The following is a 17,393-nucleotide window of genomic DNA, read 5'->3' on the forward strand; positions in this document are numbered from 1 at the left end:
CTAATATCCTTCACAAGCTGAAGACCTCTCACAATAAAGCAAGTGAGTTGGCAAGTGGGTGGGAAATGGAGCACTCATGCATATTGCCACTTGCATCTTGTGAGAGGGGCACTAGAAAACGTCAATGAGCATTAATTTATAAAAGCCACAAAGCCCGCAATGTCACTCCGAAATTACTAATATCACGCATGTTTGTGAGATGGTGAATAATAACATACCCTAGACAAAAGGTGTAATAACAGTATCATTTCCCCTTAATCTAAGGCCGTGTTTGGTAAAACTAAGTGAAAAGGTAATTGAAACCTGAAAAGGTAGCTGAAAACTGAAAAACTAACTGAAACCTGAAAAGGTAACTGATAATGTAGCTGAAAATTAGGAACTGATAAGGTAGCTGATTATTTAAAGAAGTGTTTGACAAACTAACTAAAAAGGTAACTGATTTTGATGAAATGACGTAAAAGGATATGATAATTATTTAATAATCCCTCCGTACCAGACCAAAGGTAACACTTACTATAAACGGACGTACCACACCAAATGTAACATTTCTTATTTGGCCCACAACATTACCAAGTTATCCTTATAACCATTTGATATTTATACAAAATGTCATTACATACCCCACCTACTAACCCACAATTACATACCCCACCTATTTTTTCCCTCTTTACCCTTACTTTTTTCCACATTTTCTTAAATACTCCACTTTTCCCTACGTTACCTTTGGTGTGGTACGGAGGGAGTAGTATAGATTTAAGGGATAGAAACGAAAAATCCAATCAAATCAGGTACCTAAAATTTCAAATGCTACTCTAGGTAGCATTTCATTTCAGGTAGCTTATTTGGTTAAATAAAATATTTGCCAAATGCTTACAAAAGAATAAGGTACCTGAAATTTTGGTCAAATAAATTACTTTGACCAAATCAGATACCTGAACTATCTTGACAAACGGAGCCTAAGGTTCCGTTTGACAAGGTATTTAGGTACCTGATTTGGTCAAAATAGCTTATTTGACTAAAATTTCAGGTACCTTATTTTTTTGTAAACGTTTGGCAAGTAGCTTATTTAATCAAATAAGCTACCTGAAATGAAATGCTACCTAGAGTAGCATTTGAGATTTCAGTTACCTGATTTGGTTTGATTTTCCGCTTTTACCCTTTAAATCTATACTATTAAATAATTATCATATCCTTTTACGTCATTTCATCAAAATCGATTTACCTTTTGATTAGTTTGCCAAACATTTTTTTATATAATCACTACCTTATCGGTTCTAATTTTCAAACTACCTTATCGATTACCTTTTTAGGTTTTAGTTAGCTTTTTTCGGTTTATTACCTTTTCGGGTTTTACTACCTTTTTAGTTAGTTTTACCAAACAGAGCCTAAGTCCTTTTCATATTCTCCCCTCTCCTTCTCAACTATCATCTCCAAACGATTTAGTCATTTAATAATATGCCTAGTATAAAATTGATGTTATAACGGAAATATAGATTTCTTTATTTCTCTTAGAAAATCGAGAGAATCCTTAGTATTCCTAACCCCGTGAGGCCGTGACCATGGACTCACGAGTCACGGAGTGTATTATATTATTACTCCCTCCGAATTAAAGTGTTTGCCCCATTTTCCTATTATATGAGTTTTATATTTCAATAAAATGGGGCAAACACTTTAATTCGAAGGGAGTAATTTGAATGTTAGTTAAAGGCTAAAGCCAAATATTAGAAACAACAATTATGGAAATACCTAATATAATGTAGTTTATGTTTTTTTTTTCTAAGAGCAAGTCCAATGGTGTAGTATAAGAATTTGCTTGCAATTTTTAAAAATTGTAAGCTAATTGCTAATCATTGGAGAAGACAATATAGAGCGGCTTGGCTTAAGCTACTTGCTTACATGGGCCCACAATTACCAAGCAACCAATAGAAAATTAGCTAATTTTTGATTTATTCTTATTTTTAATTTATTTTTATTATTTGATTGATATCAAACTGGTATAAATGTTGCTAAACCATTGGAATAGTTTAGTAGCTTAGAAGGGTTGCAGCGTAGGAGATGACGTGAATTTGCTAAGCTAAGAGATTATTGCTTACCATTAGACTTGCTCTAATAATCTACTTTTTGTATTTACTTCAAAATTATTTATCTGCTCCCCTCATTACAAATTATGATTCCGTCACTGGTTCCTTAATCCAACACTTACATATTTAACTTTTTTAGTTGTGCGCTTGATTTTAGAGTGTCATTATCGCTCCCCAAATTACAAGATAAGGATTAAGCAACAATATCATGAACCCACAAGTGATATCATATGTGACTACTAAATCTAGTTATTATCTTGATAAATTAAGGTGACCAATAATAATCCCACATGCGATGGCTTACCTTAAGACTTTAAGTACGCTAATAAAAAGTGTACAAATCATGCACAAACTTTAATTAGAAAATGACGCAAAATTGGACCAGATCAAGTTATACGCCGCCTTTTACGAGCTATTTTCTCCCTTATTTACCGACCATACTACTTTTCATATCTTTCTTATGCGATAAGAAATAAAAGTGAATTAAGTGATCACTTTATGATGAATTATGACTATTTTTTTTAAAATAATCTGTTTAAAATAATAATAAAAAAATTAATTTTTAATATAAAATGGTCTATGTAGTCAACGATATAATTTGTGCGTACCAAAGCGAGTTCCCACAATTATCAGCAACAATCATAACACGCAATTGACTCTTCACATGCAATTTCCTTCACAAATAATCTACGTACTATCCCCTTATATATCCCATTAATTTCCCACATCAAATAATTACTCAATTTAATTAACTAAAACCCTCATATTTTATTTATTTAATAAACATGGAGAATAATAACAAGTTCATGAGCTACAACAACATGGTAAAATTAGATGAAGATGAGCTAGAATGTCTTCGAAAATTGGGAGATCACCGTCGAGATGATAATATCCCTAGTAAAAAGGTGGAGACTCGTAAATTCGATAATGGCTATTATAGCGCGGTGAAACTAGATGAAGATGAACTCGAATGTCTACGCAAATTGGGAGAGCATGGTACTAGTACTCCTAAAACGGTAGTACAAGATCAATACATGGTCGCAAGTAAGTATAAAATGGTAAGAATAGATGAAGACGAGATAGAAAGTCTTAATACTACTAATGTTGTTAGACCTCGTACAGTCAGTACGAGGTCTAACAATAATAGTAAAGTGCCGATTAATAAGAAGCTAGAGAGCAAGAAATCTGAAGATATAAATGAAAGTGCTGAGAAATTTATACAAAAATTCAAGCAACAATTGCTTCTTCAACGTCTTGAATCGATCGAGAATGCTGATAAGATGCTTGCAAGAGGTCTTTGAAATTTATGTAATTAAAGGGAAGCGTTTTTAAGAAGTACATTTTTTTGTTATATTGTTCAAATTTAAAATTCATGTAATAATCTTTTTATTCTGGGTATATTTTTGTGGTCACGGTAATTTGTGATCCGTTTATTTTTTACATGAGTTCAGATTAATCCTCGTGTCAAAGGATGTATTTATTTCATATCTTGTCATAACTCATAAGAGTATCGTTCTGTAATAATTTTTTGCAATCTTTATATCAATTTATTTATTAATTAGTACGACATTTTTAGTAATATTCAGTTTTTTTCCTATAGGTTACATGCCGATCCCCCCCTCCCCCCCCTAAGTTGCACTTGTACTATTTAGATTCTGGCCACTGCCTCAGTGTATGGGTGCAGCCGTTCAGGTTAGGACCCTGGCCCTAACCTTACACGTGGCCAGGGTCCTAACCTGAACGGTTGAACCCATACACTCAGTCAGTCAGGTTTTCAATTGGGCCGTTGATGAATAGTTGGGCTGGTCTGGCTTAAGCTTGGGCATAACCTGGCCCAAAATGTTCTTTTTTTATCTTGTTTTTGGTGGGCCTAGGCAAGTTGGGCCTGGCTCAGTACAAGGATGGGACAAGTGGACAACACATGCTCGGGCCAGATGGCCATTCAAAAATTGGCCCAAGGCCCTCCCATCCGTGCTGTTAGCCGGGTCTAACTACTGCGTTGCTTGTAATGTGAGAATTATTGCCGGATATACTTGGAGAATAATTATCCCTAATTTTAAAGCTGGGATGCGGTACATCAAAACTTTAAAATTTGGCATACACAAATTGTTATATAAGACCACTTTATGTGTAAGACAAGTCCAATTACAAAAAGCCCAATAAAATTATTTAATAAATTAGTTAAAAAATATTTTATTTTGATAACCTAATGTTTTATATTGATAACTTACTGATTTAAATGTGTCAGTATTACACATAAGATATCGAATTATTAAAATAAAATTAAAATACAAATATAATCCCCTATATACTAAAAGAATAGGAAAAGCTTCAAGTTTTCCCGCCTAAAACACATTTTCTATTTTGATAAAATCTCTTATTTACTTTCTTATTTTGATATAATCCCTTATTTAAAATTTGTCTCTAAGATTTTTGTGATAAAAAATTCGTTCTTTGTATGCTAAATCGTACCTAAAAGATATGCTAATAAAAAATTTATAAAAAATTTCATTAATTTTGTTTAAAAATATACACATTTCATGATATTACTCAATTTTTTTGATTAGTTTTATAGTTAATTTTTTTTTTCTAAAAATAAACTCTATAAATACCGCGCATTCATTGCGCGGGATCTAAACTAGTCTAATAATAAGTTTGGACTATTCTTCCAATGGGTCAGTCCTATGCTATATGACGGTCCTATAGGAGAGTTGTTGTTTGGGATAAGCGATCAAGTATATCCCAAATTTTAAAGTTGACACAAGTTCTTGGGCCAATACAATGGACCTTTCATATTTAGCGACTTAGCGTTGTCATTTCCCTAACTTGGACCGCGGGTGCAAACAATTTAAAGGACTCTGAACAAAGAGATCGACACAAATTTTGACATTTATAGTACAAGAAAATGATACAATTTACTAACACAGTCATCCTGAAAACATCACCAGAAGTTTTCATTGATGTTCCGAATCGAACATCTAAAATCAAAAACGAAAACAAAATCAAAATCAATTCAAACAATTTAACATTAATTTAACAAAGGGGGGGGGGGGGGGGTAAACTATATGGGACTGAACCTAACTAGCTAACCCCTACATGTACAAACATTTTTGCAACCTCAAACTCATCAAATTGGTGAGATTACTCTTTATTCGTCTCAAATCGGACTCGATTTCGACCTCAACCCGACTTAATTAATCACTGTTGGATTACGGGAGCGATCTTTTGGTGTTGCAAGATTTGAAGATTAACGCGAGAACATGTCCGCGCCATCTCCCCTATTAGGGGTACAACCGGAAGGTTGTCGCAATTGCATATTTCGATCATGAAACCGTCTGGGTCGTGGAAAAAGAGTTGGTCGACGTGGATTCCGCCTTCCTCGACTCGTGCTCGTACGTGCTTGATCTCCATTTCCTTTAGCTTCTTTTCTACGGCTCCCATGCTTTCGCACTGGCACGCGATAACAAATAAATTTTATTAGCTTACAAAAGAGAATTTGCCATGCGTGACGGGTAAAATTAACATGACTGTCAGAGTCGACTCATATTTACCCTTTAGAAAAAAAAAAGGAAATTGGGGACTAAATCACGTGATTTCCAAGCTATCACGTATAATTAGGGTGACGGGTAAAATTAACAAATAAATTTTATTAGGGTGACGAATAAAATTTAACATGACTTTCAGAGTCGGAGCATATTACCCTTTAGAATAAAGGGCATCGGGGACTAACTCACTTAATGTCTTAATCACGTTTCCAAGCTATAACTAATTATACTAGATTCAAAGTCAATACATGACGCGCTTCGTAATTGTTAATCACCGACAAGCGAAGCATTACAATTTAACGTACGTAATCACAAAGATTGATTGCTAAATGGAAGTATTATATTCCGGCACTAGATTACCCTTTCTAACGCGGTATGACTAGTTTTTTTTTTTTCCTTGGTGTTGATCAGAAGTATTTTCTTTGTTATGTACTACTCCGTATTATTGTACGTCTCCTAGTAATAGCCATGTCAAAACCTCGTCATTCATCACATGTTATAATCTCAACCAGGAATATATTTTCGGTACGAAAATGAAATAACGCTCCTAGATGGTACCGACTACCGAGTCTCGGGTACCACCCTGTCTCATACAAATATGGGTTTGTTAAAATGACGGATTGAGTGTAGTGGAGTGCGGGAGTGCCTCAAAGCGTTGCAATGGCAACGAATTGAGAGGTTCCGGGTTCGACTCCCTACACGGGAGTTCTGCGGTTACCTGTCATCCTAAAGGATGTCTTACATGGCACACGTGGTTTGCAGGGTATTGCATGTGCCCGGGGGATTCAACCCCTCGTCACCAAAAAAAAAATGACGGATTGATTGATATTGACTGATATAAGAACATGTGCGAGGGTGATATCGATTATCAAGTCTTAATATACCACCTAATAATCTTAGATGGAAAACCTAAAATTGCCTAAGCTGTTTAATCAAATTCCTAGTAGAATCCAACTGGAAAGTTTGGTACTTTGGTAGTCATGAGATTTACCTATATATGCCCGTGTAAAATAAATTTTGCACGGGTCTAAGCTAGTGGCACAATATTTTAATCCCCTAATGTGAACTCATAATTTAGCATACGAATTATTCTCATTCAACATATTATTTTTAACGATATTATGGTCATGACTCATGAGAGTACTCATTCCCATTCAAGATAGAACTATTCAATAAGAGACTTGTTATTAACAATTAAAAATTAGAATTAGTCGAAAGGTGACATCCTAAAACTGTGCTATGCTCAATATACAATTGTTCATGTAATTTTCCAGTAGACGGCTAATTCTTATTTAATATGAATATCCAACTACGAAATCAAAGGCTAATTCAAACAAAAGCTAATGCATATTCAATAAAATTCTATATATAAGGTGACATCCTGATTAACAAAAACCAGAGCCAAACACAATTACTCACAAACACCCACAATATAGTAATTCCTATAATCGAAATTTTCGCATACAAAAAACATATATTATATTTTTATCCAAATTTCGACCTATATGGAAATATCAAGAAATGTGTTTCTATTGTCACTCCTAGCCCTATTTACCCTATCATCTGCCACTGTCGTTGATTTCTGCGTAGCAGATCTTAAATGCCCGGTGGGGCCAGCTGGATATCCATGTAAGAATCCGGCTAATTTAACTGTCGACGACTTTGTATACTCTGGCTTAGCTGTGGCCGGAGATACATCCACCAGCATATTTAAAGTCGCTGTGGCAGGTGCGTTTGATATAACATTCCCTGCTTTAAATGGATTGGGCCTTTCGATGGCCCGACTTGACATTGGTGTGGGTGGAGTCGTCCCGATCCACACCCACAGGGTTTCGGAGTTGATTTTGGTAATTGATGGTTCAATTATTGCCGGGTTTATTGATGGAAATGGTATCGCGTACTATAAAAAGTTAAACAAGGGTGACATTATGATATTTCCACAAAGTCTGTTGCATTTTCAAGTGAATGTAGGTGACGAACCTGCTCTTGCATTTGTTAGTTTGAACAGTCCAAACCCTGGTTTCCAAACTACAAGCCAATCTTTGTTTGCAAATGATTTGCCAAGTGAATTTGTTGAGAAACTCACTTTATTAGATGCTGCAGAAGTCAAGAGGATGAAAAAATTATTTGGTGGCACTAATTGATCAAATTACTCCTGGTATATTTATTGAAGATGTGTTATTGTCCATTTATTAAGCTACTTATTGTGTAAAAATAAAGGCATCTATTGACGGTTTAATCTTTGTTTTCCATTATTTAATATATGATATGGATATGAATTTATTTGATAGTGTTGTTTCTTTCAAGTTTGCTTTATCATTCTTGTTTTAAGTTAAAGAGTACCCTAAAGACCTAGAGTGACTCTTGATACCATTCAATAAGGTCATCCACCATCCATGAGATTCGAGTAGGGGTGCGGGTACTTACTCAGACTCTTTAATCGAACACCTAATCTCGTCCGCTAATAAGCGCACTCTCTTAATCATTTGTGAGTTAAATTATATTACGAAATTGTCAATATATAATGCATGTTATGCAACAACTGTTTTAAGTTCTAACATGTGAGAATTAATTAACTCGATTTATTTACAAAAGCTAAGCGTTTAATTGAATATTAACTATTGATTAATAGTTAATGCACATAAAAGAAGTTGTAGATAATTTTAAAAGAATTTTTTTTTCAATTTAATAGTATTTATTTTCACCATAAAATGCATCTACACCAAAATGGTGGAAGTTCCATCCGGTAATTCTATTCACTATATAATCGTATACTCCCTCCATTCAACTCCACTTTGCAAGTATTTATTTTTCGTCCATTCAACTCCACTTTACATTTTTCCTTATTTATCTAAGAAAATGACCATTCTATCCTTATTGTTATATTTAAAAAAATGTCATCTAAACCCCACATTAATCCACCATAAACCCCACCTTTATAGTTTTTAAATATTTTTAACCTCTCAATTCTCTTTCTATATGTACTTTTAATAGTTTTTTTTAATCCACTCCTTAATACTCGTATAAAAAGCAAACTTGCAAAGTGGAGTTGAATGGAGGGAGTATTACATTATTTTTTTTTAATGCTAATCATTATATCAATGTTCCTAAAAAAATACCCGTGCAATTTTGCACGGGTTTAAAATTAATGTAGTCTACCATGAAATTTTCTAATATTCGGAATGATATTAGACTGTTTTAGTTAATTTTATATTTATGTTTCTTGGATTGTGTTGAAATCCTTTTAAATTTTGACAATTGTTTTCGATGTTTTAACACTGAATTCATGTATTTTTTTCACGGATTTAAAACATATGTAAGTTTCAAACCCTTACAATTTTTGCACGTATTTTAACCTATTATCATTATAAAAGAAATAGAGTATAAAATATTCATGTATTTTGGTTAACATTTTTTAAATGTTAATCATTATATCAATGTTCTTAACAACATATCCGTGCAATTTTGCACGGGTTAAAAACTAGTATAGCGTATAGGACTATAGGTCACATGCCGAACAAATTTTTTTTTTTAGTTGCACTTGTATTGTAGAGTGTAGACCATGGCGACGAGCTAGACTAGGGTCTGGCCTGGACCCAAAAATTCAGGCCTTAAACCGTCCTGTCACAACTAGGGATGGCAATAGACCGGATCTGGGTAGGGTCCGATAGGATCCAGATCCATATCCGCCACACCAACGTTGGATCCATATCCGAGCCATATCCGGCGGATCCAAATTTTCTAGATCCATATCCAGATCCATTTTCAAATAAGTGGATTCATATCCAACCATATCCACGAGGTCCGAAAAATTAGGATCCATATCCTACCCATCAGGGTCCGGATCCGCGGATCTGGATAGGGTCCAGGATCCGTTGCCATCTCTAGTCACTAGACCTGTCAAAATTCGACCCGACCCGAAAACCTGACCCATTTTTTTAGGGTTACAAACCCGGTTTTTTCGACCCGCAACCCATTTGACCCGAACCCGAAATGACCCGTTATTTTACGGTCGAGACCCGACCCGTTGGGTCAAGGGGAAATCATGAATTTTATTAAAAATATTAATATTTATATATTATATTTGAAAATATAGTTACAAAATTATTTTTTTATTACTTAAAATTAAAAATTCAACCAAAAAGTCAATTTTATATAACTTTTATAATATTTAATAATAAAATAATTATTAAAAAAACTTTATTTTAATAATTATATCAATATAATTATTGTATATGATGAATATGATTAAAATAATAATTTTAAATATATTTTACTTTTTAAAAAAATATTTTTTAAATTAAAAAAATCGTTTAAAAAAGACGTTAAAAATTATTTCTTGACCCGTATTCTGACTCTAACCCGACCCGTGACCTGTATGACCAGACCCGTATCTGTCCCGACCCATATTTTGACCCGACCCGTATGACCCGACCCGCCCGACCCGTTTGACAGGTCTACTAGTCACAACTCACATGGATAGAAACGAGTGAGGTTGGCTACTTGGCTCAAGCTTGGACGTAACCTGACCCAAAATGCCTTTGATTTTTATTTTTATTTTACTTGCTTTGGTGGGCCTAAGAGGGCTTGGGCCTCTATTGGTGGATTCGGGTCAGCCCAGTACACGGACGGGCGAACATGAGTTTAGGCCACATTGGTTCATTCAAAAATTGGCTTGAGAGGCCCGGCTCGCCTATGCTGTTGGCCAGGTCAAACTACTGCGTAGCTTGTAATGTGAGAATTATTGCTGGATACTTGGAGAGTGATCCCAAAGGTTTAAGTTGACACAAATACTTGGGCCGATACATTGGGCCTTCTTCGGAACACGGATAATGGGCTTATGTTGTACCCATGCGATTCGGAGGTATACTCACGGTCACACCCAGCCCAAGCAACACTCCGTAATGTCACACACGGACAACATTCTCAGCAACTCTCTTATACGACGATCTTACAATATAAAATGCTGAGCACAAAGAACATTATATATCACTCTAACCAGCTGATCGGACATTAATCATTCTCACTAACTCTCATATACGACGATCTTACAATATAAGATGCTGAGCACGGGTTCGAATCCTGGCAACCTCAAAACTCCTCAAAAACTCTCGAAGTGGAATTCCAGCACACGGCACAACTAACTGGGCATTTAAGTGAAGGAGCGTAACAAGAATAATTATAATAGTTGGGCCTCAGCTATCACCTTAAGATTTTGGTTGAGATGATTCATCTATCACTTACATATTCGAGAATACTTTACATATTTAGCGTTGTCATTTCCCTAACTTGGACCGTGTGCAAAGTATCGCCAATTTAAAGAACTCTAAACAAAGAGATAACACAAATTGTGACATTTTATAATACAAGAAAATGATACAATTCACTAACATAGTCATGCTAAAAACATCACCAGAAGTTTTAATTGATGTTCCGAATCGAACATCTAAAATCGAAAAAAAAAAAAAAAAAAAATCAATTCAAACAATTTAATCAAACTTGCATAAAATTAACATTAATTTAAAAGGGGGGGTAAACTATATGGGACTGAACCTAACTAGCTAACCCCTACATGTACAAACATTTTTGCAACCTCAAACCCATCAAATTGGTGAGATTACTCTTTATTCGTCTCAAATCGGACTCGATTTCGACCTCAACCCGACTTAATTAATCACTGTTGGATTACTGGAGCGATCTTTTGGTGTTGCAAGATTTGAAGATTAACGCGAGAACATGTCCGAGCCATCTCCCCTACTAGGGGTACCACCGGAAGGTTGTCGCAATTGCATATTTCGATCATGAAACCGTCTGGGTCATGGAAAAAGAGTTGGTCGACGTGGATCCCGCCTTCTTCGACTCGTGCTCGTACGTGCTTGATCTCCATTTCCTTTAGCTTCTTTTCTACGGCTCCCATGCTTTCGCACTGGCACGCGATAACAAATAATTTTATTAGCTTACAAAAGATTGTTTGCCACGGGTGACGGGTAAAATTAACGTGATTTCCTAGCTATCACGTATAATTAGGGTGACAGGTAAAATTAACAAATAAATTTTATTAGGTGACGGGTAAAATTAACATAACTTTCAGAGTCGGGTCATATTACCCTTTAGAAAAAGAAAAAAAAATCGGGGACCAACTTAATCACGTGATTTCCATGCTGCCACATATATAATTAGGGTGACGGGTAAAATTAACAAATACAGTAAATTTTATTAGGGTGACGGGTAAAATTACCATGACTTTCAGAGTCGGTTCATATTACCGTTTAGAAAAAAAAAAAAAAAAAAAAAAGGAAATCAGGGACTAAATCACGTGATTCAAGCTATCAGGGTGACTGGTAAAATTAACAAATAAATTTTATTAGGGTGACGGGTAAAATTAACAATGACTTTCAAAGTCGGGTCATATTACCCTTTAGAAAAAAGGACATCGGGGACTAGCTCACTTAATGTCTTAATCACGTGATTTCCAAGCTATCACGTATAATTATACTAAATTCAAAATCAGTACATGACGCGCTTAGTAATTGTTAATCACCGACAAGCGAAGCATTACAATTTAACGTACGTAATCACAAAGATTGATTGTTATTATATTCCGGCACTAGATTGCCTTTCTAACGCAGTATGACTAGTATCGCGTCTAGTGACGAGTTACGTACAGCTTGCAAGTAATACTCAAATCTCGAACCAGAATAGTAAGATCAACTCGATTACATACTTATTTCCTAAATGAGTCCGTCCTACACAAGAATTTTAATCCGACCGCAAGAATCGTGGACAATAATATATAGACAACGACCCTGAACGGTTTCTAATGTACGAAAACTGTCCTATGTGACAGATCACCGTACCTATGATAAATAGTGACCATCGAATAATATACAAATCACATGCAAAAACATAGTCCAAATAATTCAATAATGTGACTACATATATACGGAGTACTATATAGTGCATTCTTTGTTATGTGGAGTATTATTGTACGTCTCCTAGTAATAGCCATGTCATTACCTCGTCATTCATCACATGTTATAATCTCAACCAGGAATATATTTTCGGTACGAAAATGAAATAATGTTTCTAGATGGTACCGACTACCGAGTCTCGGGTACCACCCTGTCTCATACATATATGGCTTTGTTAAAATGACGGATTGATTGATATTGACTCATATAGTCATATAAAAACATGTGCGAGGGTGATATTGATTATCGAGTCTTAATATACCACCTAATAATCTTAGATGGAAAACCTAAAATTGCCTAAGCTGTTTAATCAAATTCCTAGTAGAATCCAACTGGAAAGTTTGGTACTTTGGTAGTCATGATGACTCATGAGTAACACTGCTGGATGATTTTATAACTTTATCAGCTAAACTAGCTAACGAACATTAGTACTACTACAGAGTAGATAGATAGTTAGATAGAAAGATGACTAATTTCTTTTTATAAATTATCTAAGCATTGACATTTCACATCAAAGTAGCTATAACTTCTTATATTTTAAGATACAAAGATAATAATCTTTAATAAGTAGTCTTTTATTTACTTGCAACTTTACCCTAGTGTTGCATTTTACTATTGTCTCTGAGGTAATAATTTTGTTGTTATTACATGTATAAATTATATGTATGTCAGCTAGATTAAGATAATATTGTTTACTTTTCCAAATTGATTTAATGATCAGGGTTCAAAACTCATCATCTATCCGAGTCAATAAAACCGTACTAAGACCTCGTTCTTATGAACTTAATTTCACTTTAGTTCGAGTTATATAAGGTTATTAATTCAGGTCTATAAATTCAGTTCAATTTAACTTCTCTAAGTTTAGACTTTAGGTCGATTAACTAAAATTAGTTCAGTTCAGAAAGTTTCCGTCCAAATGATCAGGACATGAAACTAGATTGATTCTATATGAGTCTTATCAAATGCATAATCTAAGAGACGTGTACGTGAATTAGTGTCAATAGACTTGTCTTAATTCAAATGCCACAAAATTCAAAATACTTGTAGAACTGACTAAATGCGTTGGTTTAACGTATTAAAGAAATCCAAATTTGACATCCTATGTTTACTTTTTCATAATTACTGTATTAAGTTAGAATCTTTTATCGACAGTTGAGACAATTAACGTTTATCTAACATATGAGAGTCATTACCACTCAACTAAACCAACTACGGTGGAGAATAGATACAACTAATAAATAGGATCACATTAAGCTTTATTTAAGGGTAATTATTTGATAAATATAAATTAAGATAATCAATTTATAGTAAAGATTTACCTGAAAAGAAATATGATTATCCTTAGGATTGATTTCTGTTTTCTTAGGTAGCTTCTCTGGTTCAGGTGATTGTAACAAGTGTATCCCTATTCCATAACCAAATAACCTACATTTTCAAAAAAAAAAAAAAAAAACATATAAAAATTGAAATCCAAAAAAAAAAATATATGATAATTTCAAACAATAATTATCAATACTTAATTATTTATCATTATTTGAAATTTTCAAGGTAATTTCAGACAATGATAACTTGTCAGCTTTTTACGGACAGTGATTATTTATCAATAGTTATCGTTGTCTGAAATTAACCAGGTAATTTCAAACAATGATAACTATTAATAAGGATTGATGGGAATGGAGAGAATTACCATGCACCATCAAAATCAAAGGAACCGGGTCTTCGAATAGGAATAAAGCCAAGAACATTTTGATAAAAATCAATGGATTCTTCAACAGAACGACAAAGAAGAGAAATATGATTAAGAGATTTAAGATGAAGTGGATTTCCCTTTATGTCCTTCATCTTTTTAATTTGTAAATAATTTTAATTAAATTCTTGACTAATTATGGAAATTAAAGGATTAATTATATGGAATTTAAGGGATTTTTGTGACCAAAAGAAAAAAAAAACAGAGGAAATTAATCAGGGTGTTTTGTGTATTTTTTGGTTTGGGTTTTGATTAAAATTTGCGAAAGTGGGAAGAGTATAAATAGACAAAAGTACGTAGAGTACATGCACGTTAAGTCATAATATGCCAAATTACACGGAGGTTCCACATGGCTGACGGTCGGCTTTTGTTTATCATAATTTTGTTGGAATATTCCAACAGACACGTAATTCGTAATAAATTACTCTCTCCTATTCCGAATAATTGTTCCATTTACCATTTCCGTCTATTCACATAACTGTCCCATTTGCATATTTGGACATGTTTTTTGACTTTCCGACCCTTGGCTCGTTTCTTTATTTACCACCCCTAAACCATCATATTCAATATTTTTCATTATTTAACTCATATATTCTTATCCATATACAATACTTTTCATTATTTTAACTTCATTCCTTAATTTTCGTGTCATTGTCCAAATGGGACAGTTATTCGGAATAGGAGGGAGTACATCCTAAGTAATCCGATATAGGATACTCCCCCTGTCCCGGTCATTTGTTGTCCTTTTCCATTTTGAGTGTCTCAGTCATTTGTTGTCCTTTCTATTTTAAGAATGAACTTGATGAGTAATTTGATCATTCTCATTCAATTTGTTTCACTTGTCATTTAGTTATTGGCCTTTTTCTCATTCCTTGGTCTTTGTGCCAAAACGAAAGGACAACAATTGACCGGGACGGAGGGAGTACTATTTTACCCGTTTTAATAACCGGTTATCTTTATCTAAATAGAAATAACTTGTCTATGGTAATTCTAGGTAATTCGCTCATGAACTAGCTCATTTTTTGTAAGATAAGTGGTAGTCTGTTTTTCAATGATTTGACTGTTCGCAGTCGTATTGTTGATCTTACAGTTGCCGATTTATATGAAAGTTTCTAATCCCGCTTTGGGGTTTTTCTCAAAAGAAAAAAGAAAAAAAATAATTTGTATATAATTATCGATAAGGATAGAGAGTTTATAAGAATTATGAAGTCAGCATATGATAGGCCCTTGATCAGATTCGGTAGGTTTTGTTTAAGATCATCTTAACTTAAGACCCTTCACAATTTCTTTTATTTTCATTTTTATTTTGTTTGGTTGTGTGAGCTGTTAGTAAAGACGACCTTAAATGAGAAAGGGTGGATAGGATTAAGAATATTTTGACAAATATTGCTAAAATAACATAGAAGTAACAAGTAAGAGATAATATACATTATATCCAAATAAATAGAGATTGATTGTTGATAATGTGATAAAAATTTGAGAACTCATATTATAAAAATTATCTGGTATTCGAACCAGCTTATTGAAAATACGTGTAACAATAACAAATAACACATCCGAAATTAGACCTAGCATACGGGTCATTCGGTACAGTTTCAGATCGAGTTAAATCGGTTCGATTTTATTCGAGTTGAACTTAATTTCGATTTTGATTAGGTTCATTTCGGCTAACAATTTTAATCGGTTTATGCTATTTCGAGTTGGGTACGATCCAGGTCAGGTTTACTTCAGTTCAGTTGAACTAGTGTAGATCCCGCGGTAAATATAGGCCTTTTAATTTTTAGTCCATTAGTTATAGATTTTAGATTTATATCTCACGAATTTTTATAAAAAATAACTAATATTAAAATAAATCAAAAGAATTGAATAATTCCATGAATTGTGTTTTTTATGAAAATATTTTAACTACGTCAAATTATTTTTAAAAAAAATCTTTTTTTCGGCACGAAGTTAATAATAGGAATACAGTTGTTATGTATAGATTATTTTAAATGGAAAATTAGCTTAATAAATGAAAATCTAATTTATTTCCATATATAAGTTTGAACACTTTGAAGGGAAAATTTTAGAGAAGTTTTATTCTCTTAGTATATGGAGGATTTATATTTTTTTAAATTTGCACCTTATTAGTATTTATCAGTTCACTTCATTGTATTTTGATATGAAACAAAAAATTGAAATGGAAAACTAATAAAAAAAATTATTTAAGTTGTGAATTTTTCTAGTGAATGTTTTTTTGTTATGAAGCTAGTAAGAATGTGTCAAGTTATTTTTTACAGTAATAATTATTACATTACTGAAAAATTTAGCAACTTATACTTTATAGTTTAATATCAATTTTATTTTATTTTAATAAAAAAATTATATTTATGAATTTATTTAAAAAATAAGAGTTTATTTATAAGAATATATTCATTGAAAAGATAATAATGTAATGAAATAAAATTTTATTTATTACCTTATTTAGTTAGATGCTTTTTGGAGGGAAAACTAAGAGAATTTTTATTCCCCTAGTAGTAAGGGAGATTTGGGGTCATAATTTTCTTGAGTTGAGAGTAAAAAAAATTAGCTTAAATGAGTCTTATTCTTCTCAATTTAAATGTAATTCCCCTTATACTAAAAGAATAAGAGATCTCCAAAATTTTTCCGCCTAAATGAATTTGATTGTAATTAGGCTTTCATTACATCGTATCTGTAATTGGGCTTTTATCATATCATATCTGTAATTGGGTTTTCATTATATTATATCTACAGCCGGATTATACTGAACTTCCCCTTTTTCCACCGATTAATACAAAACATTAATAATAATAAATTTTACAATTAAATTTTAAATTGAGTTAAATATCAGTTGTATAATTGTTATTTTCTTTAATATTCTTATCTAAAAAACCGCGCATTCGCGCGAGATCTATACTTGTAATTCATAACTAGTTTAGATCTCGTGCAATATAAGCACGGTATTTATTAAATTTTACTTTTTAGTGTTGATGGGGCATATTCTGCACCGCTGACCAAGTCAACATATTGAGCAAGGTCAAAGATATCC

The 17,393-nt window shown here is 33.3% G+C and overlaps 3 protein-coding genes across 3 annotated transcripts; 2 read left to right on the plus strand and 1 right to left on the minus strand.

Annotated features, from left to right (window-relative positions):
* The first annotated feature begins 2,706 nt into the window (after positions 1-2,706).
* LOC141612666 (uncharacterized) lies at positions 2,707-3,639 on the plus strand. Its single transcript, XM_074431473.1, has one exon. It carries the CDS (start codon positions 2,867-2,869, stop codon positions 3,380-3,382), a length of 516 nt encoding a protein of 171 aa, XP_074287574.1. The 5' UTR covers positions 2,707-2,866; the 3' UTR covers positions 3,383-3,639.
* Positions 3,640-7,042: 3,403 nt separating this feature from the next.
* LOC141612667 (auxin-binding protein ABP19a-like) lies at positions 7,043-7,871 on the plus strand. Its single transcript, XM_074431474.1, has one exon. It carries the CDS (start codon positions 7,132-7,134, stop codon positions 7,768-7,770), a length of 639 nt encoding a protein of 212 aa, XP_074287575.1. The 5' UTR covers positions 7,043-7,131; the 3' UTR covers positions 7,771-7,871.
* A 3,094-nt stretch (positions 7,872-10,965) lies between these two features.
* LOC141610828 (glyoxylase I 4-like) lies at positions 10,966-14,748 on the minus strand. The gene is made up of 3 exons (XM_074429088.1): positions 14,285-14,748; positions 13,917-14,022; positions 10,966-11,552 (listed from the first exon to the last, which is right to left on the minus strand). The coding sequence occupies exons 1-3, from the start codon at positions 14,437-14,439 to the stop codon at positions 11,301-11,303; spliced, it is 513 nt and encodes a 170-aa protein (XP_074285189.1). The 5' UTR covers positions 14,440-14,748; the 3' UTR covers positions 10,966-11,300.
* Between the last annotated feature and the right edge of the window lie 2,645 nt (positions 14,749-17,393).

The sequence above is a fragment of the Silene latifolia genome, chromosome 11 (assembly GCF_048544455.1).
Source record: "Silene latifolia isolate original U9 population chromosome 11, ASM4854445v1, whole genome shotgun sequence".
Classification (NCBI taxonomy): Eukaryota; Viridiplantae; Streptophyta; class Magnoliopsida; order Caryophyllales; family Caryophyllaceae; genus Silene; species Silene latifolia.